Raw genomic sequence first — 22759 nt, forward strand, 5'->3', positions numbered from 1 at the left:
GAATAAAATACACGGTTTAAAAAAAAAACGTGAAAATAACTGGAGGTAAAAAACAGATATCTTATTTTACAGTATGGTGAAGAAATGTTTAATAATAAAAAAAAACATGAAGGGGAAACTAGCTCTAATGAATGTATCTGTTTTATCACAAATATTAGTATAGTATGTGATGCAACGTAAGTAAAAAATAAATCAATCTTTATTTTAGGATGGAAGTTAAATCCAGTTGTGGGGGCAGTTTATAGTCCTGAATTCTATGCAGGTAAGACTTTTTTTTGTGACAGTCTACATGTTTATATATAATTGAAATCGCAGTTATTGATATATGTAGCTTTGCATTTTTCAAATTGTGTGTGCTATTTATCAACCTGTATCTGTATAGATGTAGAGCTGAGGTGAGGGGAAAGTTATTGCATCCATTAATGTGACACTGTACGTCAAAGCAGGCATGTCATTTTACGTAAGATTTGACACAGCGCCATTGAAACAAACGATGACGCGTGCAGCATATTTTGTGTAGAACATTGAAGTTAGCGGGTGCAATAAAGTTGACTACATATGTACAGTATTTATAGATTTTTCAATTCATTGAATACACTTTTCTCACAAAATAAGTATTAATGAGAAAAGGTTTGTATAATGCATTTCTTTTGTAGTATTTGTAATGATTTGTATATCAGAAAAGATACATACTGTAGGCCCAGATTCACAATCGCCATTAAGTCAAGGCGCATAACGTTATGCAAATCAGTAACAGACAGTATTTTCACTGAGGGTTACACAAATCCACACAACAAATTATATTCAAAAACAACATCCATTACTGATCTCATTAGAATAGTTTTAATGCCACGTTAAGTTAGCACTGCCTTGCATTAACTTAACATGGCTCGCATTACGTCAGTCTTACATAAAGGTGGCGCTAGTTCACGCCTGGGGTTTTGGAGAGAGAGTTCTATTTTACTAGAGTCCTAAGTACGCAACACTACACTCTCAAACCAATCTTTAAACAACATGTGGAGAGACACCTGTGCCTAAAAAGGAGCACCCCTGAGATACCTGGGAGATATGCTCATGGGCGTCATTAAAATATAATTTACATATCTCTGTATCATTTAGTCAAAAACTGAATTTTTGGGATCTGGACCATAGAGTACAATTGTTAATAATAGTCAGCATGGATTTATGAAGGATTGATCATGCCAAACTAACCTTATTTGTTTCTTTGAGGAGGTAAGTAGGAATTTAGACCAGGGTAATGTAGTTGATGTGGTCTACTTAGATTTTGCAAAGGCTTTTTGTATGGTTACAAACACAAGAGGTTGGTGTACAAAATAAAGCAAATTGGACTAAAAATATATGCACCTGGATTGAAAACTGGTTGAAGGATAGACAACAGAGGGTTGTCCTTTTTCAGGTTGGACTAAGGTCGTGAGTGAAGTACCACAGGGATCAGTACTGGGACCCCTGATTTTAAACTTGTTTATTAATGACCTTGAGGTTGGCATCAAGAGCAAAGTCTCCATCTTTGGTGATGATACTAAATTGTGTAAGGTAGTACAATCAGAGCAGGATGTAATTTCTCTCCAGAAGTACTTGGAGAGACTGGAAACTTGGGCAGGTAAGTGGCAGATGAGGTTTAATACAAATAAATGTAAGGTTATGCATTTGGGAAGCAAGAATAAACAGACGACTTACAAATTAAATGGGGATTAGCTACACACAGAGAGAACTCCCGCACTGCTACAATGTGAACTGTGTTTGAGGTGCTTACTAGGTAAGGTATAAGGTACACAGGAGAAAAAGAAACCTAATATACCAGCACTCTATCAAACTGAATGTATAGTGACATAATTAAAATAATTTTATTAATAAACAATGATTAAAAAAATGGGCTTTAAAATCTGAGAATGTGTAAAACAGCACGTGACTGTAATCACTGGTAACTTAACCAAAGGTAGTTAAGTGATGTAAACATATGGAGATCCTTTATGGATATTCAGGATCTGTGGCTATATATATATAGCCTCCTTGAATTAGGAAATAGGTCCGTAGAGTAACCACCATAAACTAAATGTCCATCCACATATAAAAATATATCTCAGAGCTAGTATGTGCTCTGAATCTGTGGTGACATATAAGAAGCGAGAGGTAATAACTACTGTATGCCAGACACAGCAATTGCTGTGTGTATCCACCTATAACTGTTGTATGCTTACATACCATACCCACATTCAGAGCTGCATGTCCTAGAACTGGAGAAGGCACTAAGTGATTGCACTCCCTAGAGCCCTCAATGTTCAAAGTCTAGGGTGTCTGAAGGGGTTAATGCACACACCCATGGAGGGTACTAGGAGCTGTGTTAATAATGAGAGAGAGTCTCCATAGAGTCCTAGGCATATGATAGTGTATAGCCTCTGCGCAGGATACAAGCTGCAGTATATATTGACACTCCGTGGGTATATAACATACTGTAGGTGCAAAATAACCCAAATATCCACCTAGTCAGTTGGTTTAGGCAGGCAGTGTACTAAATAAAGCACTGCTGAGTGGCTCATCCGTGAAGTATCACGGCAGGATCAATAGACCTGTCGACAGATCTGTTTATGCTCCTTACCCAGCCGGGATGTAACAGCTGTTTGAAGCAGAGCCCTGACGGAGGCAGATGTCAGGTGGTCGGGTTTACTCAGAGCCCACACGAGCAAGTAGGTAAAATTTACACATACAGGCAGGAAGCACAGTGATATCTGGCCATGCTTTGCCCCCTACATCAGCGCTGATCATGAATATATCAGCGCTGATGTGCTCGAGGGCAAGCCTAACTTGTAAGGTGGATTCAGAATGGACCTATATTAAACAAGATCCTACTGTGTGCTAATAACACAGAGGAACAGAGTATATAGACAGCACATGGGGCGCCAGCAGTATCGCAGCTAGGAACATATCAGTCAATGCTGCATTCAAATGAAAGGGCTTCCCGCGTGTCAGAAGTAGGTAAGTGGCCGACGCGCGCGTTTCACGAATGAACGCTTCTTCAGGGCACGTAGGGGGAGGTCCCAGTGTGTGATGGGTGGTTTATATAGTCACGTAAGGTGTAGCTGTTATAACAGTTAACACTATGGTTGCTGGATCAGAGCAGAGGGTATATCCCATTGACGGCAATTTTCAGAAGAACTTGAATATCTCGCCACACATGTGGAGATTTGGCTTCGTTTCATTGATGACGTGCTCATAGTGTGGCGAGGGTCAGAGGCCTTACTGAAACAATTCATAGAGGTCCTTAACATCAACAACCTCAATTTATATCTGACTCTAGAGTATAGTTTTGACCGGATTTGCTTTCTCAACCTACTGATCTCCAAGGGCGGAAATGGTCTTCTAGAAACTACAATATATCGCAAAGACACAGCTACCAACAGTATTCTCTTGGCAAGTAGTCACCATCCTAGATCACTGATAGAAGGAATACCGGTTGGACAATTTCTCCGACTGAGAAGGAATTGTAGCAATGACAAGGACTTTGAAGACAAAGCCATGGACAGGAGAAATCGGTTCATAGCCAGGGGCTATAGTCTTAAAACAGTTAAAAAGGCATATAAATGGACAAAACACAAAGTAAGATCAGAACTGGTCAAAAATAAACCCGCCAAACCAGAACAGAAAATAGTAAGATTCATTGGCACCTTCAACAAACAATGGAAGGTGGCAAAGGAAATCTTGCATAAAGCTGTCGACAGGTTTATTGATCCTGCCGTGATACTTCACGGATGAGCCACTCAGCAGTGCTTCATATAGTACACTGCCTGCCTAAACCAACTGACTAGGTGGATATTTGGGTTATTTTGCACCTACAGTATGTTATATACCCACGGAGTGTCAATATATACTGCAGCTTGTATCCTGCGCAGAGGCTATACACTATCATATGCCTAGGACTCTATGGAGACTCTCTCTCATTATTAACACAGCTCCTAGTACCCTCCATGGGTGTGTGCATTAACCCCTTCAGACACCCTAGACTTTGAACATTGAGGGCTCTAGGGAGTGCAATCACTAAGTGCCTTCTCCAGTTCTAGGACAAGCAGCTCTGAATGTGGGTATGTAAGCATACAACAGTTATAGGTGGATACACACAGCAATTGCTGTGTCTGTTATTGTTATTACCTCTCGCTACTTATATGTCACCACAGATTCAGAGCACATACTAGCTCTGAGATATATTTTTATATGTGGATGGATATTTAGTTTATGGTGGTTACTCTACGGACCTATTTCCTAATTTAAGGAGGCTATATATATATATATATAGCCACAGATCCTGAATATCCATAAAGGATCTCCATATGTTTACATCACTTAACTACCTTTGGTTAAGTTACCAATGATTATAGTCACGTGCTGTTTAACACATTCTCAGATTTTAAAGCCCATTTTTTTATTCATTGTTTATTAATAAAATTATTTTAATTATGTCACTATACATTCAGTTTGATAGAGTGCTGGTATATTAGGTTTCTTTTTCTCCTGTGTAAATTAAATGGAGATAAATTGGGGGATGCCTTGATGGAGAAGGATTAAGGAGTGCTTGTAGAAAGCAGGTTTAGCAATAGTGCCCAAAGTCATGCAGTAGCAGCAACTGCAAACAAGATCTTTTCTTGCATTAACGGGCAATGGATGGAAGGGAAGTAAACATAATGATGCCCCTTTACAAAGCATTAGTAAGACAACACCTTGAATATGGAGTTCAATTTTGGGCACCACTCCTTAGAAAAGACATTATGGAACTAGAGAGAGTGCAGAGAAGAGCTACCAAATTAATAAAGGGGATGGACAAACTAATTTATGAGGAGAGGCTAGCTAAATTAGATTTATTTACATTAGAAAATAGGCGTCTAAGAGGGGATATCATAACTACATACAAATACTGTATATTTGGGGACAGTACAGCTTTCAAAATAATTATTCATCCCAAGGGCAGTACAAAGGACTCGGGGTCATCCCATAAGGTTGGAGGAATGGAGATTTCACCAGCAACAAAGGAAAGTGTTCTTTACATTAAGGGCAGATAAAATGTGGAATTCATTACCCATGGACACTGTGATGGCAGATACAATATATTTGTTCAAAAAAGATGGACATATTTTTTAGAAAGGAAAGGTATACAGAGATAACCAAATAAGCATACATGGGAAGAATGTTGATCCAGGGAGTAGTCCAAATGCCAATTCTTGGAGTCAGGAAGGAATTTATTTTTCCCCTTATCAGATATCATTGAATGATATGTCACGGGGGGTTTTTGTTTGCCTTCCTCTGAATAAATACGTAAGTATATTTATAGGATAACTTATCTGTTGTCTAAATTTAGCATAGGTTGAACTTGATTGACGCATTTCTTTTTTCAACCTCATCTTCTATGTAACTATGCAACTACTTTCTGTAAAATAAAAACAAATAAGTTAAACATAGGAAGGATGTTGAACCGGGGAGTAAGCTGATTGCCATTACTGGGTCAGACATGATTTATTTTTCCCCTTATGAGACATAGGGGCCTATGCCCTAAGCTCTGATAAAAAAAATCACGAGGGTTTTTAAATCGCCATTTTTGGCAACGTTGCTATCATGGAATGCAGAAAGCCCCGAATACCAGTGATAGCAACATTTGCAAAATTGTTAAGTAGCCGGCGACGTGAAGATCGCCCCTCATAAAAGGGCTCACCCGGTGCGTTCTTTCTGCTGCAGAGAGAGAGAGTCACCTCTCCTTGCGCAAATCTCGCCCCCAAATATTTTTTTTTCATTTACATTTATTTACTAGTGTACGTTATCAGTTTCCAGAGCAGAACCACGTTGATTTCATGTCCAGGGACCCCCTGCTTCCTGAGATACACGCCCCGTTAGGGGTGTCGGTATCACCTATGCATTTGATTCTCACGGTCACATGACGCGGGGTATTTAAATACATAGGAGATACCGGCACCCCATATCTTGGCCTGTATCTCAGGAAGCAGGGGGTCTCCGAGGCTGAAATGAATGCGGTTCAGCTCAGGAGACCCCTGCTCCCGCACACTATAAATAAAAATTACATTAAAGCAGCTTCATTACTTTAGCGGATAGCCACTAAGGCAATGAAGGGGTTAAGGCACAATAGCAGGTTTATTGGGGCAACTGCCCCCAATTAACATTGCAATATGTACTAAACAACAATACACAACCCACCCACCCCCTGTGCCCCACATAAAACCAGATTTTAGATTTTTATACACAGGATTGATACCAGAGGCTTGCGGGAGTCCCCGGGAGGTCCCTGTGAGTTTCTGTGGGCCTCCAGGTGTCCCCACGGGTGTCCCGGGGCTCCAACATGGTCCCTTGGTGGTCCCTGTGTGTGTCTGGCAATCCCCGGGTGGCCCTGTGAGTGTCAGTGGGCCTCCAGGTTGTCCCATGGGTGTCTTGGGGCTCTTGGGTTGTCCCCGCGAGTGTCCAGGGGTCCTCAGTTTGTCACCATGGGTGTCTGGGGGCCCTTGGGTGGTCCCCGCATGTCCCCGCTGGCTTGCGGTACAAATCCTGTATCAAAAAATAAAATTAAAAAAAATACACAGCAATAAATAATTTCCTCTGTTGCCAGAAAGAATACATCCAAAAATATAATCTAATGGCCCCTAAATCCTTAATCACCTTAGCGGTTATTAACAACTATAGTAATTAAGGGGTTAACCCAGCGGTGCGCAAAGTGGGGGGCGCGACCCCCAGGGGGGGCGGGAGATTGTGCTGGGGGGGCGCGGGCAGTTGCAGAGGCCCCGCGCTCTTCCCCCAGGCATTTAAATTAAATGCCGGGGGATCGCGTGAGGCCCCTGCAACTGTTTACTTACCGGGATTCAGCCGTCTGTGTTGTGTCGCCATGGCAACGCGGCGTCAATAGACGCCGCGGCACCATGTGACTTGACGCTGCGTGGGCGTGTGACGTCATCTGACGCGAATGAAGGTAGGCAGGGGGGCGCGAGAGCCGGGGGCAGAGTGACAGGGGGGCGCAGCACAAAAAGTTTGCGCTCCCCTGGGTTAACCTACTCACCCGGGAGGCCTAACCACCTGCCCCAGAACCACTATACCCACTCTGTGCCCATTGATTGGCATAGTGGTACATCATACCCATGTAATATGGGCATGACAAGCTACTATAGCAGTCAATGGTCACCCTAATAAAAGTCCCAAAATACTTGTTGGTTACTAGTTAAAATTATTTAATTGTTTTGTTGGTTAGTGCTTTTATTAATTGATTTTGTTGGCTACTGCTTTTATTTATGTATTTATTTATTGAATTGTGGTATTTAGGTTCTTGTGTATGTTTTATTATTGTGTATTTTGTGACTTCATGTATTTTTATTTATTAGGGTGCATAAACAGATGTAATGCTGCACAACATGCAAAAATCTAATTATACTTGCAGTTACCGGTGCTCCTGGTTCAGGGAATACCTGTCTTAAAAATCCTGGAACAGGATAAAAATGGATGATCCAGGGCACTGCAGATTTTTACAATAGAATTTATTCAATCAGTACTGCACAACGTTTCAACCTTCTGCGAGGTCTTTCTCAAGTGACTGGCATGCCACTCTGAGGACCAGCACCAAGGAGGACTTTTTTCTTCCACATAATTTATTTATATATAGTGCCATTAATGTAAACAGCGCTACACAGAAGTAATACACATGACAATCATATAAATAACAAATAATACAAATAACACATAATGGGAAGAAGTGCTTCAGACATAAACGTAACATATAGGAAAAGGAGTCTCTGCTCCAAAGAGCTCACAATCTAATTGGTAGGTAGGAAGAAAGTACAGAGACAGTAGGTGGGTGAGTAAGGAGTAGCAGAAGAGTGTAAAGCTTTAAAAGTGAAGAGGAGAATTGAGTGTGTGATATGGGATTTGATAGGAAGCCAGGAGAGTGATTTCAGCAGAGGAGACGCTGAGACAGATTTAGGAAAGAGTAAAGAGATTCTGGCAGCAGCGTTTGATAGATTTTAGGGGAGACAAGTGAGAGGCAGGAAGGCTGGACAGCAGGAGGTTACAGTAATCGAGACGGGAGAGAATGAGGGTCTGTATCAGAGTTTTCCGCTGTCGAGCAACAGAGGAAAGGGCATATCTTTGTAATATTGCAGAGGAAAAACAAACAGGTTTTAGCTACCCTTTGAATGTGTGAGGAGAATTTGAGAGAGGAGTCGAGTGTGACCTCTAGGCAGTGTGCTTGTGCAACTGGGTGAATGATTTTACTTCCAACAGTAATGTTTAAGGAGATAGTAGGGCCAGGTTTGGAAGGAAATATGAGGCGCTCTGTCTATGATATGTTAAGTTTAAGTCGGCGGAGGGCCATCCAGGATGATATCGCAGAGAGACATTCAGAAACTTGCTCTGTACAACAGGTGTAAGGTCAGGGGTTGAAAATTTTTGTGCCATCAGCATAGAGGTGATATTTGAACCCAAGTCATTTGATTAGGTCACACAAATAGAGTGTGTAAAGGGAAAAGAGAAGAGGTTCCAGGACAGAGCCTTGGGGTTCCCCCACAGAGATAAATAGAGGAAGAGGTGTTAGCAGAAGAGACACTGAAATTACGATGGGAGAGGTAAGAGGAGATCCAGGATAGAGCTTTGTTATGAATGCCAAGAGTATGGAGAATGTGAAGGAGAAGAGGGTGGTCCACAGTATCAAATGCTGCAGAGAGATCGAGCAATATCAGAAGAGTGTAATGACCTCTGTCTTTGGCAGCATGGAGGTCATTAGTTATTTTAGTACAGTTTCTAGGAGAGAATAGGTGGTGCGAAACTGGAGCAAGAAAGAGAATAGAAGACGTACAAGGAGTTTAGAGGCAAAAGGCAAGAGGGCGACAGGGCGACAGGGCGACAGTTAGAAAGACAGGTAGGGTCAAGCTTGCTGTTTATGAGTAATGGTATAACTGTTGCATGTTTGAAGGTGGAGGGAATAGTAGCAGAGTAGAGGGAGGATTTAAAAATGTGTGTGAGTGTAGGGATTATAGTAGGAGCAAGAGGTTTTAGGAGATGGGAGGGAATGGGGTCAAGAGGATAGGTGGTAGAGGGAGAAGAGGCTATTAGCAACAACACATCCTCCTTTGTGAGAGGCAAGTTAGGAAGAGGTGTAGGATGGGAGTAGGATAGAGCGGGAACGTCCTGACATATGGATTCCACCTTTTACTTGAAATAGTCTGCAAAGTCCTGAGGTGAGATGGAGGACGAAGAACAGACAGCAGATGGTGGTCTGCGTAGAGAGTCAAGGACAGAGAAGAGTCGGCATTGGTTAGACTTATGCGTGTTGATTAGTAATGAAAAGTAGGTTTGTTTAGCTTAAGAGAGGGCAAAGTTGAAACAGGATAGCATAAAGTTGTTGTGAAGGAAGTCTGTGAGAGTGCGCGATTTCCTCCAGAGGCGTTCAGAGGAACGAGTGCATGAACGCAGCATGCACGTGTGGAAATTTAGCCAGGGTCTGGGGTTAGAAGGGCGAGAACGTGCAGAGAGAAAACGGGGCATGTAGATCAAGAGAGGAGGATAGGACAGGTTGTCAGGGTCTGGAGCAGAGCTGAGAGAGGAGAAGGAGGAGCGTAAAGTGGAATCAAAGCTGGTATGTTAATAAAGTGCAGGAATCTGCAGAAATGACGAATAGATGGAGGTGGCGAAGGGGAGAAGTAAGAGAGAGAAAATGAGATGTGGTGATGGTCAGAGAGGAAGGGGGAAATGGAGAAACCAGAGAGAGAAATGTTTTTAGTGAAAACCAGATCAAGGTAGTGGCCATTCATGTGGGTGCTGGCTGCAGTCCAGTGTTGAAGACCAAAAGAAGAGGTGAGAGAGAGAAATTGGGAAGCCCACAGGAGAGAGGGGTCATCAATGTGACAGCTGAAGTTCCCAAGGAGGGGAGTCTGAGAAGAGAAAGAAATAGAGCCAGGATTCAAAGTGAGAAAGACAGGAAGGGGATTAGTAGAGGTAGGTGGGTGATAGATGACCGCCACGTGGACAGGGAGAGGAGAGAAAAGCTGGACAGTGTGAGCCTCAAAGGAGGGAAAAGCAAGAGAGGGAGGATGAAGGGAAAAAAGGAACAAGAAGGGAACATCGAGTTGCATAAATGTATTGCATTATTTACGTTTTGAAAAATAGATGTTGTACATTCTGTCGATTAAAATATTGTGTAATAAAATGAAAAAGTGGTAGATAGTCTCGCAATCTGTACAATACAATAATGTAGGCAGACTATATGGCAGGAGTGGTCAACTCCAGTCCTCAAGCCCACCCCAACAGGTTTTCAGGATATCCCAGCTACAGCACAGGTAGCTCTGTCTTTGACTGAACATCTGCTTGAGCCACCTGTGCTGAAGTTAGGATATCCAGAAAATCTGGCCTGTTGGGGGTGGGGGGAGGAAGCTTAAGGATTGGAGTTATGCACCATTGCTATATGGCCCCATTAAAACCTAACCCTATTATACATAAGAATAACACTTTCGTCCCATATTGATTCTAAACAACAAATAATTCCCCTTCCTTTAATACAATATTGTATGTGCAAGTGTAGATGTGAAAATGAAAATGTAGTGGTACTTATTATAATCTAGTAGCACTATAACGCAAAATGTCTACATTTCCTAAGAGGGATACCTTTAATTTTCAACTAGCTTGGATCAGATACTGATATCTACTGTCAAGTTTAACTTTTTACAAGAGAATGATTCACTGTAATCATATTTCATTACCTTCAATATATTTTATTTGTTACTCATAAAAAGACCCTTAAGCCTCGCAGAGCAAATATCCAATATGATATTGCATGTGGTGGTTTGTATTAACGAACACTTAAGTGTCTATACCTGAATAAAACTTCGGCCACTGAATGCCACTAAAATCAGTCTCTGATCAATGCTGTGTTAATATATTTTTGAAAATTGTAAAATAATATTTGCAAGGCCTCTTAAACAAGAAGCGTTCTTACTGCAGTTAAGACCTAGCAAGCCTATCATAAACGTGGACGTGTATATCAAGTTGCACTTCTCAGTTTGCTATATAGATTTAAGATTTTAGGACTAAGGGATAGATCAGGGGTGCTCAACTCCTGTCCTCAAGCCTCCCCAACAAGTCAGGTTTTCAGGGTATCCCTGCTTCAGCACAGGTGGATCAATCAGTCCCTGCTTCAGCACAGGTGGCTTAATCAGTCCCTGCTTCAGCACAGGTGGCTCAATCAGAGTCTTCGACTGAGCCTCTGATTGAGCCACCTGTGCTGAAGCTGGGATATCCTGAAAACTTGACCTGTTGTGGTGGCTTGAGGACTTGAGTTGAGCCCCCCCTGGGGGCGATCCTCAGAAGGTCATTAATATCTACCTAATTATAATGTGACATTCACTAAATAGGGATTAATAGAGGTTCTCCAAGCTAATGAGATGCAAAAATAACGTATGTTAGTAATACTAGCCGTGTTATTAACTGATTTTCATGTCTCAGAGACACGTTCAATAATGCACTGCACCTGCGCATTGGTGAAACTTGAAGCTGCATTATTAAGGCAGCGCTACTAACAGATTTGCATGTGCGTTACCAAAAACTAATAATGCAAATCTTGTTATAATATTGAAAAATGTATCATTTGTACACTAATTAACGTTTTTCACTTAATTATATGGTGTTTAATCTATAGATACTGTATATGCATACATACCTCAATAATATTAATACATATTTTTATTAACGTACAATTAAAATAAAAGGACATCCTTTATTTATTTTAATTGTACATACAGTAAATAAAATTGACATACGAATTTGTCGTTGAGGTATGTATGGATATATATATTGTACACCCATACTTTATACAGTCGTCATTACATGATACTGTACACCATATTAGTTCATACAAGCATATCACTGTAATCACTAAAACTATACTATAGTTTTTGATGTGTTTCAGACATTTATATGATCCATAATATATATGTTTGTATGACACGTGTAACTTTTTGTAAGTCCTATATAAGACAATATTAATCAGGGCTGGATGTGAGTAAGGGCTTTTGGAAGGTGCAAAATATTGTAGTATTATTATCATGTGTTACCATTAAAGGAGATCTGTTTAAATCTCCATTAAAGGAGGTAAATTGCTCATTACCATATGATTTGCATATGAGTAATCTTAAAGTCCGTTCAAATTTATCGATCCGTTATTTTTAAGGAAAATGCCAGCATGTCATAGCACCTTTGGGTATACGCGTTACAGATATGGAAATGTTATATTGAGATAATGGATTGTACACCTCTTCCCCTCCTTCCCCTCCACACTTTACGAATAGGGTAAAGACTTCAGATCTGGGCTCCCAAAAACCTGTCGTAAAGCTGGCCCCTCAGTTTCCTTGTTCTTGATTATGCTGACTGGTGAAAGGAAATAGAAGCTGATAAGGTTCCGAGTGAGATCGTTAAAATATAGGTCACACATTTACAACTGAACTGGAAAACACTTTCCTTCCTTGTCTTGAGCTTAGCAGGAGAAACTTTAGAACATAACAGTGATCTCCTGTAGTTTGGATGGTTTGCTGGCCATTCCTAAATAAATGAGAAGGTTTCAGTCTTTAGGGAAAGCAATGCTCAGAAATTAGTTTGTTATAATGAAACATAACTCAGTGTTTCAATCTCATAATTATTGATTTCATTTTCAAGTTTTATGCTGAATTAACAACTTAATTTTTAATTGTCTTCCACCATAGGGCATACAGAGTTCACATATTTGGTAAATAAAATCCATATTTTCCATCTCTCCTAAAGTAATTTTCCTAATTTAGTAGATTTTCTCCTGGCATTTATTTTGTCTTTTAATTATAAAATGTCAGGTTATTGATTTTTGTGTATAACCACTTGAATTCCCAAGTGCATTTTTATTGCTAAGACTAGGGAGACATTTGCACCTTCTAATGAGAATCTTTAATTACCATTAGAACAATATTAATTCAGTATTAAGAATTATGATGTCTTGCCTGTGGCACTCCAAAGTATACAATCTAGACAAACATTTTTTCCCCGAATCACACTCTTTGCTACTAGTACAGTATGATGTCTTTTTTAACATTGATATCATTGTATACATTAGATACTGTACTAGCTTCAATGTACTGTTTTTTGTTTTCTCTAAAGGCCTCTAGTGTCTATCAACCCTGGCAGAGTGCTCAACTTCCTGGTAAGGCCAATGATACTTTAATCATGGCCTGTTATCCCGGACCGTCCAAAATCCCAGCCACTCAGGCTGAGTCACCGCTGGCGCTGAGCGTGCTCATGCTTAGAGCATGAGCGCCGGGTTTCCTGCAACTTGCGAACGCGTGCATGGGGGGGGGGGAGGGAGAAGTTGGTGGCGCAATTGCGGGCTATTTGAGCAAGCGGGAAAGTATAAAAAACTAATTTACAAAAGCGCCGAGCGTGTGCCTGCGCGCACGCGTGTCGCGTGAGCCGGAACTTGCATACATATATATATGCAAGTAACCCCGCCAAGCGCCGCCCGCTCAGCAAGCTCAGCGCCAGCGGGGACTCAGCTTAAGCTAACTACATGTCAGCCGTAAGATGGGTCCCAGGTACTCAAAGCACAACGAGCCCTGCCCACTCGCACATGCCGCCACCACCAGGCATTATGGTAATTGAGCACCATCTGGCAATTTTAGCCTGCACTTAGACACCAACCAGCCGCCACGACAGAGGCAACATAACCCTAACAGACAGCTCAAATATAAATATATTCAATACAAGTATATCTCACAGAAAACAGAATTCTACCAAAAGGGGAAGGAGGGGGTGAAAACACAGTGCCCACAGTATCGCCTCACAGCAGGCCCCCTCCCCTCACTGGGGTGTCTCCCGTGACCGAGGGGACAGGAGGTAAAGGTGAGGGTGGGGTAAGTCTGGGCTTTGTGGGTATGCTGCAGTTTGCCTAAGGCTCCATACATTCTAGAGTGCTAAATAAAACTTGAATACCGTACATGGGAACACTGTTAAAGGATGAAAGAAGACAAGACAAATGTCTTAGTGTTTCAAAACACATAGTAGTGAGAAAGGGACACAATCTACAAGAGATGATATCACAGAAAAGCATGACACCCATGAGGAGAAAGAAGGGCATGAGAAGGTGCGGTGGGAAAATAGCACAAGTGAAAGGCTGGAGAGCACAATAGACAGAGGCCCCTGTTCAATGCACTTTGAAGAAATCATCCACTTCCTTGGTAAGATTGAAGCTTTATTTTTATTTTTTGGAATAAGTTTAAAATCTTCTCGCATTAGGGAAGAAAGATGCACAGCTAAACGTAATTACCATATGACTGCAACAAATTAGCTGAAGGGGTTAATTTTTAGGATCAAAAGAGTATACCGTACATAGTATCAAATATCTCCCGCTGATGAAGTCTGAGGGATGAAACGCTTTGTGTGAGGATCGGATGCTGAACCGGAGAAGCCAGAAGTCAACGGACTGAAAGTAACGTCACAAATTCTGAACGAGCTCCATAAAACGCATGGAGGACGCCACAAACATTTCGGCAAGGAATATACTTATTTTAATGCAAATTTGCCTTTTTTTTAAAGAGTGAGTGCAATAAATAGAAAATATAGTATTTCTTTACTATTGAATGGGTTGAACTATGTTCCCGTCTTCTTTCTTCCACTGCATGAGGCAGTAAATAAGTCTGCGTCCAGGGTGGCGCTGAGCTGGTGCGGGCGCTCACGCTGGCCACGATGAGACACATTGCAACAATGTGTGTGGCCTGCGTGATCGCCCCCCCTGCGCGTGCCAATGAGCTGTCCTCGGCGCTCAGATTCAAGAGTTTCAAAAATGTGAATTTGAATCTCTGATTTCAGATCACATGTCTAAATTTACCCAATCAGAGGACAGCAATGCAAAACCAATGCAATACAATATTGTATTGCATTGGTTGCTGTGCTCTGACAGGGGGGGGGCACACAAATCAGGGGGGACACACGGAATGGGGGGGGGCACATGAAACAGGGGGGGCACACGAAACGGAAAACGGAGAGATGTGAACGGGGGTGGGGGGGGGGGGTAAAACGGAGTGGTGGTGTGGGGGGTAAAACGAAGTGGTGGCGTGGGGGGGGTATAACTAAGTGGTGATGTGGAGGGGGTAAAACGAAGTGGTGGTGTGGGGGGGCGGGATTGTGGAGGGGGGGTAAAATGAAGTGGTGGTGGTGGGGGAGGTAACGAAGTGGTGGTTGTGGGGGGCATAACGAAGTGGTGGTTGTGGGGGGCATAACGAAGTGGTGGTGGTGCGGGCGCTCACGCTGGCCACGATGAGACATAATGCAACAATGTGTGTGGCCTGCGTGATCGCCCCCCCTGCGCATGCCAATGAGCTGTCCTCGGCGCTCAGTTTCAAGAGTTTCAAAAATGTGAATCTGTAGCTCCGATTTCAGATCACATGACTAAATTTACCCAATCAGAGGACAGCAATGCAAAATCAAAGCAATACAAGCATTGGGAGCTGTGGTCTGACAGGGAGGGGGGGCACACGAAATGGGGGGGGCACATGAAAAGGGGGGGGGGGCACACGGAATGGAAAACAGAGAGATGTGTGGGTGGGGGTAAAACGGAGTGGTGGTGTTGTGGTAAAACGAAGTGGTGGTGTGGGGGGGGTAAAACGAGGTGGTGGTGGTGGGGGGGCAAAAGAGATTTATATATATTACTGCAATAGATGCCCCCCCCCGTACCACTGACACGCTCCCCCCGTCCCACTGACACGCCCCCCCACTGACACGCCCCTCGCCGCTCGCAAATTTCCTCTAGCAGGACAGGATTTGTCTCTGGCTTACATGCAGGTGTCGTCACTTCTCATGAGCGCCAGCCCGCTCGCTCCGCTCTTCCCCGGACAAGGCCTAAGAAGACCAGTAAACAGACAACATACAGAGGTATTGGAGTGTTGTTTTCAGATAAACCCTTTAAGCACATTATTATTGTGAGTGCATTATTATAGTTTCCCAATTTGTTTCATGAAATACTACACTATAATACTTTTTTCTCTCCTTTTTTTATTACGTTTTTCATATTCTGCACTTCCGAGGTGAAGATATTTATACACAAGGGCCCATGGTTTAGTTATCTGTCCTCTGTCTTAAGAGACCTTCAGCGCTGGAACTCTCCTTAAAGCCCATTGTCTTGAATGGGCTTGTAAGGGGTCTTCCAGTGCCACTTCATGGTCCATATGGCAGAACATTGCTTAGTCAATATGGCCCTCAATCTGACTTGCTCCACTTGTTGTAAACACTATGGGGGCGATGCACTAACTCCATAAAATCAGAGTACATAACGCAACGTTACCTAAATGTTATGTTTCCTGATTGAATGCTGTATCCACAATGCTACAGTAATTATATTCAAACCCGCTGGCCACCAATTATAATGCATCATTTATAGTAGGGGTGACGTCATGTTATTGTAGAGTAACATGAGTTATCTTCCAATAACATTACGTTTTGAAAGCCTTGGCATTACTCCTATCCAGGCCGTGAAATAGGACTTATTGTTGCAGTGGGTGGGGAGGATGGGGGGGGAGGGGAGAGAGAGGAGGGAGACCTGACACTATAAGTAACATAGCATTAAGTCCATGCTTTAACGACTTTAGGGGATAGGAGATGATATGCTAACGCTTCAATAGAATAGATTTGCATTTTGTTATCACTAAAGTCTATTATACAGAAGTTATTGATATGCTCTTTCTGTTAGAAAACGTGACCTCACGTTATGTTATTGTACTTTGTAGATACAGTGTCACTCTTAATGTGACATTAAGTTAGGTTAACGCCATGTTAGGTTGCTTAACAGAGATAAGTGTATCTAGGATTATGGGGCCTGTGCACTAAAGGTTCCTAAAAAAAATTGCCGGGACATTTAAATTGCCGTTTTAATGAGTGTTGCTATCACGGTATTCAGAAAGCCTTGATTACCTGTCATAGCAAAATTCACAAAATGGGCGATTAGCCGGTGATCTGATGAACGAGCTCTGAAAAGGCCTTACCCGGCGAGTTGTATCTGCAGCAGAGAGAGCTGTCTCTCCCTGTGCAAATCTCGCCCGAAATGTTTGTGTATAAATTTTAATTTTGTTAATAGTGTAGACGAGCAGGGGGTCTCCTGAGCTGAACCGCATTGGTTTCAGCCTCAGAGACCCCCTACTTCCCGAGATACAGGCCCCGTTATGGGGTGCCGGTGTCTCCTATGCATTTTATTCCCACGATCACGTGATACAGACATTTAAATGCATAGGAGATACCAGCACCCTATAACGGGGCCTGTATCTCGGGAAGTAGGGGGTCCCTGAGGCTATCCGCTATGGTAATGAAGTTTACTGTAAATGCATTTTTATTGCACAGGATTCATGCCAGGGGTCTCTGGTGCTAATATTAATGGATATCAGCTCCAGAGATTCCCGGCATCAATCCTATGCAGGAAAATGCCTTTTTTTTTCTAAGTGCCATCTCGCCCCTTCTCTGCAGGTTTCCAACACCTTCACGCCAACTTTTTCTGGCGTGAGGATTTTGTGATAAAATCACCATTCTAGAGCGGTGATAGGCGTTCATAGCCTAATCACTGCTACTAGAATTGCACAAGTTTATGAACATGCTGAACAAAGGCTATAAGTGGCTTATCACCGCTGCCTCTGTGATTTTTTTTTATGAACAATTTTTTGGGGGTGATTCAGTCTTTTATCGCCCACTTATCACTGCTTACTGAATAGCAGTAGGCATTTTGGGCGATACTGTAAGTGCTTGATAAGTGGCTTATGAACGCTTACTGCATAGGCCCCTATGACTCTTTATTGTCTGGAACTTGCACATCCCTGAGTACTGTAAGATGATAAATTAGTCCATTTGATTAATCAACTTGATATGCTAAACTTTAAAATGAAAATTGAGAATCATTGTTAATCAATGTAGACATGCATTTTTTTGTTATTTAGGAAATGTTCTTCAAAACTTGGCTCTGTCTTAATGAGAAGTTCTTTTTACTGGCTATGTAAATGATGAAAAAATTGGCACTTTGGAAGTAAAGATGAAATATCTACAGGGAAACTGTTGATTTAAAGCACCTTTAATCTTCATAAATAAGTAAGAAAACAGAAGGTTACACAAAGCTGTCAAGATGGGACAGATAAATGGCAAATTCACCTGTTTCTCAATTGCCAGTAAGGACACATGCTGCAAGGCTTAACCACATTGTATATCATATCTGCCAACTCATTTCTGTGATTAAATATTCCGTCAGTGAAAGCTGTAAGGCGGTAAAGCTTAACAAGATTCATAAGATGCGCCACTTGAATACACATAACTCACTTCCATGGATGGAGATCACCCTGCATGCAAAAGAAAATTAGAATTGTGTTAAATTACTTCAGAAGACAAGATCAGCAGCGAGAGAAAGGAAAGATCCCCTAATGCAATGCAAATCAACTAAGATATAGTTATGTCCTGACAACTTGAAGCAGATAATTAAAGTCAAAACTGGAGAAACATATTGTAAATCAACTCTAAAACCTTTAAGGGTAATATTGAGCAGTAGCACCTCTTGCATCAGTCTTGCATCAGTATTGCTTTCTCCTTTTTTCCTTTCCTTTCCTATTTTTACTACAGTTTGCAAAAAAAAGCAGACCTATCAAAAAAACAGTGCAAGCCATGATTAAAAGAGGGAAGGGGTGCCAAAGACGCATAAATGTCATTTTTCCTACTGAGGTGGTTCAATCATCTGCTTTTGAAATTATCTCATATAAAATAAATGAAAATATAATTGCGCAGATTATTTTAGTCAAATGCCCATATGAATTTGCTATTAAGGGAATGTTGTAGTAGGCAAAACGGAAAAGATGAGTAGTCTGGCACCAATGATGAGTTCACGAGGTGCCTTTGGAAATACATCCATCGCAATTTGAATTGTAATGGAACACTTTAACAAATGACAGTTGCGTAAGTGACATTTTCCACATGCTTGATAACTGACCAGTTCTTCATAACCTAATTACGTTATTTGTTTCAAGCATTGTGTAGAAATTGCACGTCTGTCCGTCTTTTCCACCTCTTGGCGTATTGAACATTTCTAACACATAAGACCATATTTACAAAGCGGTTCTACTCCATAAGACATTTGAATAATAGCTAGAGAAGGGTGAATTATTAATCGATACTCAGCTTTGCAGAAAATGTGGTGCTTATTGCACACGCGGATATTCGTCACATTCACCTGCCTTTGTTCAAATGTTTGCAATACCGCTGGCCACCACTATTCACACATTCAATCTACTCTAACATTCAACTTGTCCAGACCCTGAAATATGGGTTTTAGTGAGAGAGTGGGGAACCCACATTTAGACAACACATGGAGAAACACCTGTGTACACAAAGCAGAATCCCTGAGATACCTGGGATAAATGCTGATAGGATGTGCAAAGGATATTTTTTCAAATGTTTTTACAATATCTTCGCATTTGAATATTTGACTGTGAATTGAATTTTGCCTAAAGCAGCAAAACATTCATGGGTCAAATTTTGACACATTTGCCCGTCTGTAAGGCTTGAAAAAGACTGCTATTATGAAACAAAACTGATGGATCAATGTACCTTTTTAAATAGCTTGAAATACAAATCCCCTGTGCCCAACTCTTTCTTTGAATGCCTTTAATGACCTCTGTAGGACTGTAGCAGGGAGTCCTCAAGCTAAGAGCGCAAGTGAAATGATATACTCAATATTTTCAACATTCTGAATTTTGAAAAAATCATAATACAATCTCTATCCGTCACCGAAACACAATAAGTTCAATACAATTTCTGATCCACCATTTTGGTATCACTGCCACCTAGATGTCAAAGTAAATCTACAGGTTGTTGTTGTTGTACATTGTTGTTTGTTACCGTGATTACCAATTAATTTTTATTTTAAATATAATATTTATCTGAAACGGTTCAAGCAAATTGTCTGGATAGTTAATGTTTTGTATCAGGAATCCGGTGGATGAGATCGGTAAATTCCAAGATGAGGGCTGTACCAATTTGGCCGAAACGTCTGGCAGACCTAAGTTAGGATGGCAGAAAGGTTCCCTCAAAGTTTCAACAGAATCGGTCAAGGTGTTAGGCCTCTTGAGAGATACACACAGATAAGAAAAAAGACCAAAAAAAATGCACATCCACGCAAAGCATTAGGGCATCATCAGTCATGGCGACACGTTGTCGCATGGTAGCAGCAGGAGACGCCGGCTTCGGAGACGGTACTATGCTCCGCATGCACAGACTGTGCACTGGGCTCCGCCATACTCCCAGCTGGCCCTGCAAAGCATCAACGAAATCTAGTTGATGGCTTCACTCCATAAGACACCTTCAACGCACAGCTTAGAACATATGGCTCATGCAAGTGAAAGCAGGTAATATTTATGTTTGCTACATTAGTACCTTGTTCATTGCCACAAACATAGTCTAGAGTTAAATGAATATGACTGTTATCATTTGTCTCTGTGTCATCCGTCACTGCTTTATATTTTGCTATGCAAAATTGTAAGCCTCATCTTTCCAACGACCTACTGTAGCTATTCAAGTTTCATACTTATTCTATGCAAAGGCTAGTCAAATCTCTACCGAACAGAACATCAAAATTGTCTACAAGGCAGTGGTATCCCACAGTGTATATATATATATATATATATATATATATATATATATATATATATATATATATATATATATATATATAAGAGGAGAATTCAGTAGCGCCACTTGTGAAACAAAAATTATATGAAATAATATGAATTAAACCGTGCAAATACTGTGTATAATATTGAGCAAAATATCAATCTAGCGATACAAAAAACAAAATGTGAAAAAATGTTACAAATATGTGAAAATATATATAAAAAATATATATATAAAAAAACCGTGCAAATATATATAGATAAAAAATAAAACAGGGAAGAAAAGGGACAAAAAAATGGAAGAAAGTCCAACCCTTAGTACAAGTCCAGTGGAAATACAATGGTGATTGGAAATGCTGCTCAGGGATCCACGGCTGCTCTCAGAAGGAATAACCAATTCCAACAGGAAGACTATAGAAAGAGAAGAACAGAGAGCGCACGTCCCATAGTGTAAAACAGTATATTTAATCAATAAAAAAGAGGACAAGGGGATTATAAACCTGTATAATACAGGTGGTGCTCCCTGGAGTCAATAAGTACACTGCATACAAAGAGGAAAGATTGTTGATCCCATAGAACAGGATCTACTAAAACTCCAAAATAGAGCACACAAGTATGAGTACAAAAGTATACACTTTATTAAACAAACAACCGAATGAAGACAAACAGACTATAATAAAAACATAAAAAACATAGGGAGAGGGGGAAAGGAGGAGAGGGGGAGAAGGGGAGAGAGAGAAGGAGACTGCAAAGTAAGTAAGTGGCTGTCTTCAGTTTGTTTGTGGCTACAGTTTCTGTCTGCCTAGTGTGTCAGTAGCAGTATTTATGGGTGTAGCAGCAGCAGTGTTTGTGTTTGTGTGTGTGTGTGTGTGTGGTGTGTGTGGTGTGTGGTGTGGTGTGTGGTGTGTGGTGTGCTGTTAAATGGGTGTGTAGCAGCAGCAGCAGCGTTTGTTTGTGTGTTGAGCTGCTGTGTTGTGTGTTGAGCTGCTGTGTGTGTGTTGAGCTGCCGTGTGTGTGTGTGTGTGTGTGTGTGTGTGTGTGTGTGTGTGTGTGTGTGTGTGTGTGTGTGTGTGTGTAGAGCTCCAGTGTGTCAGTGTCAGCAGCAGTGTTTATCGGTGTAGCAGGAACAGTGTGCGGTGTGCTGTGCTGTTGTGTTGTACTGTATGTGTGTTTAGCAGCAGCAGCAGCAGCAGCAGCAGAGTTTGTGTGTAGCAGCATTTTGTGTGTGTGTGTGTGTGTAGAGCTGCTGTGTGTACACAGAAGGGGCGGCAGTGTGTGGATATAGATAGCTGCAGTGTAAGCGTATATAGAGGTGGTTTAATATATTCACCATTTTATTTTAGTAAAACAATCTATATAACTATACAAAAGTGTTATTATTTATGAAAAAAAGTCTACATTTAGCCTATAATAGTAATAATCCCCACAAAACAGGGCATTACAGGCCAGTAATGTCCTGGCTGGGTTAAAGTCCCTCGGCTTCGCCTTGGGCCTTCAACTCTTCCAGCCAGGGCATTATTGGCCAGTAATGCCCTGTTCTGAGGGGATTATTACTTAAGTAGAGACTACTATATACAACACGTGTGGAGAAAAATATCTGTTGTGAGTCCTAGTATACTTAAAGCTGCTACCAATATAAACCAACCTCACAGTACTTGTCAGTCATGCATGGAAAAAGGACAAATGATTATATGTGCTAATCCTAAGTAGGAAAATATATCCATTAATTTATCTGAAAAAGCAACATCCCTAATCCAATATAAACATGGTAGTGTGTATAAGTATATACAAAGATGCAACAGTAAAACAGAACCATTAATGGCAGCAACAATGAATTAAGGCAGTCCCAAATATACAAGGTTAATGAGGGTTGCAGATCTGTCCCATTGAGTGAACATAAAATACAAGAGCATTTATAATATTGTGATAATATAAATATGCTATAGCTGGAGGTATAATAAAACCCCAATACAGCAAATACTCTAAGCCGGATATGTGTTATCCCTTAAAGCCACCAAGCACAGCGGTGTCAGCTGATCCTTGTTGGGGAGAGAAGGTAACAAATGAGG

General features: G+C 41.3%; 1 protein-coding gene across 9 annotated transcripts in view; it reads left to right on the forward strand.

Annotated features, from left to right (window-relative positions):
* RBFOX1 (RNA binding fox-1 homolog 1) overlaps positions 1–22759 on the forward strand; it is a 658912-nt gene that overhangs the window by 469106 nt on the left and 167047 nt on the right. For all 9 annotated transcript variants that reach the window (XM_075565294.1, XM_075565297.1, XM_075565302.1 and 6 more), the window contains exon 7: positions 209–262. In XM_075565294.1, coding sequence (XP_075421409.1) covers positions 209–262 — 54 coding nt within the window. The remainder of the gene's footprint in view (positions 1–208; positions 263–22759) is intronic.

This window comes from Ascaphus truei, chromosome 11 (assembly GCF_040206685.1).
Source record: "Ascaphus truei isolate aAscTru1 chromosome 11, aAscTru1.hap1, whole genome shotgun sequence".
Lineage (NCBI taxonomy): Eukaryota > Metazoa > Chordata > Amphibia > Anura > Ascaphidae > Ascaphus > Ascaphus truei.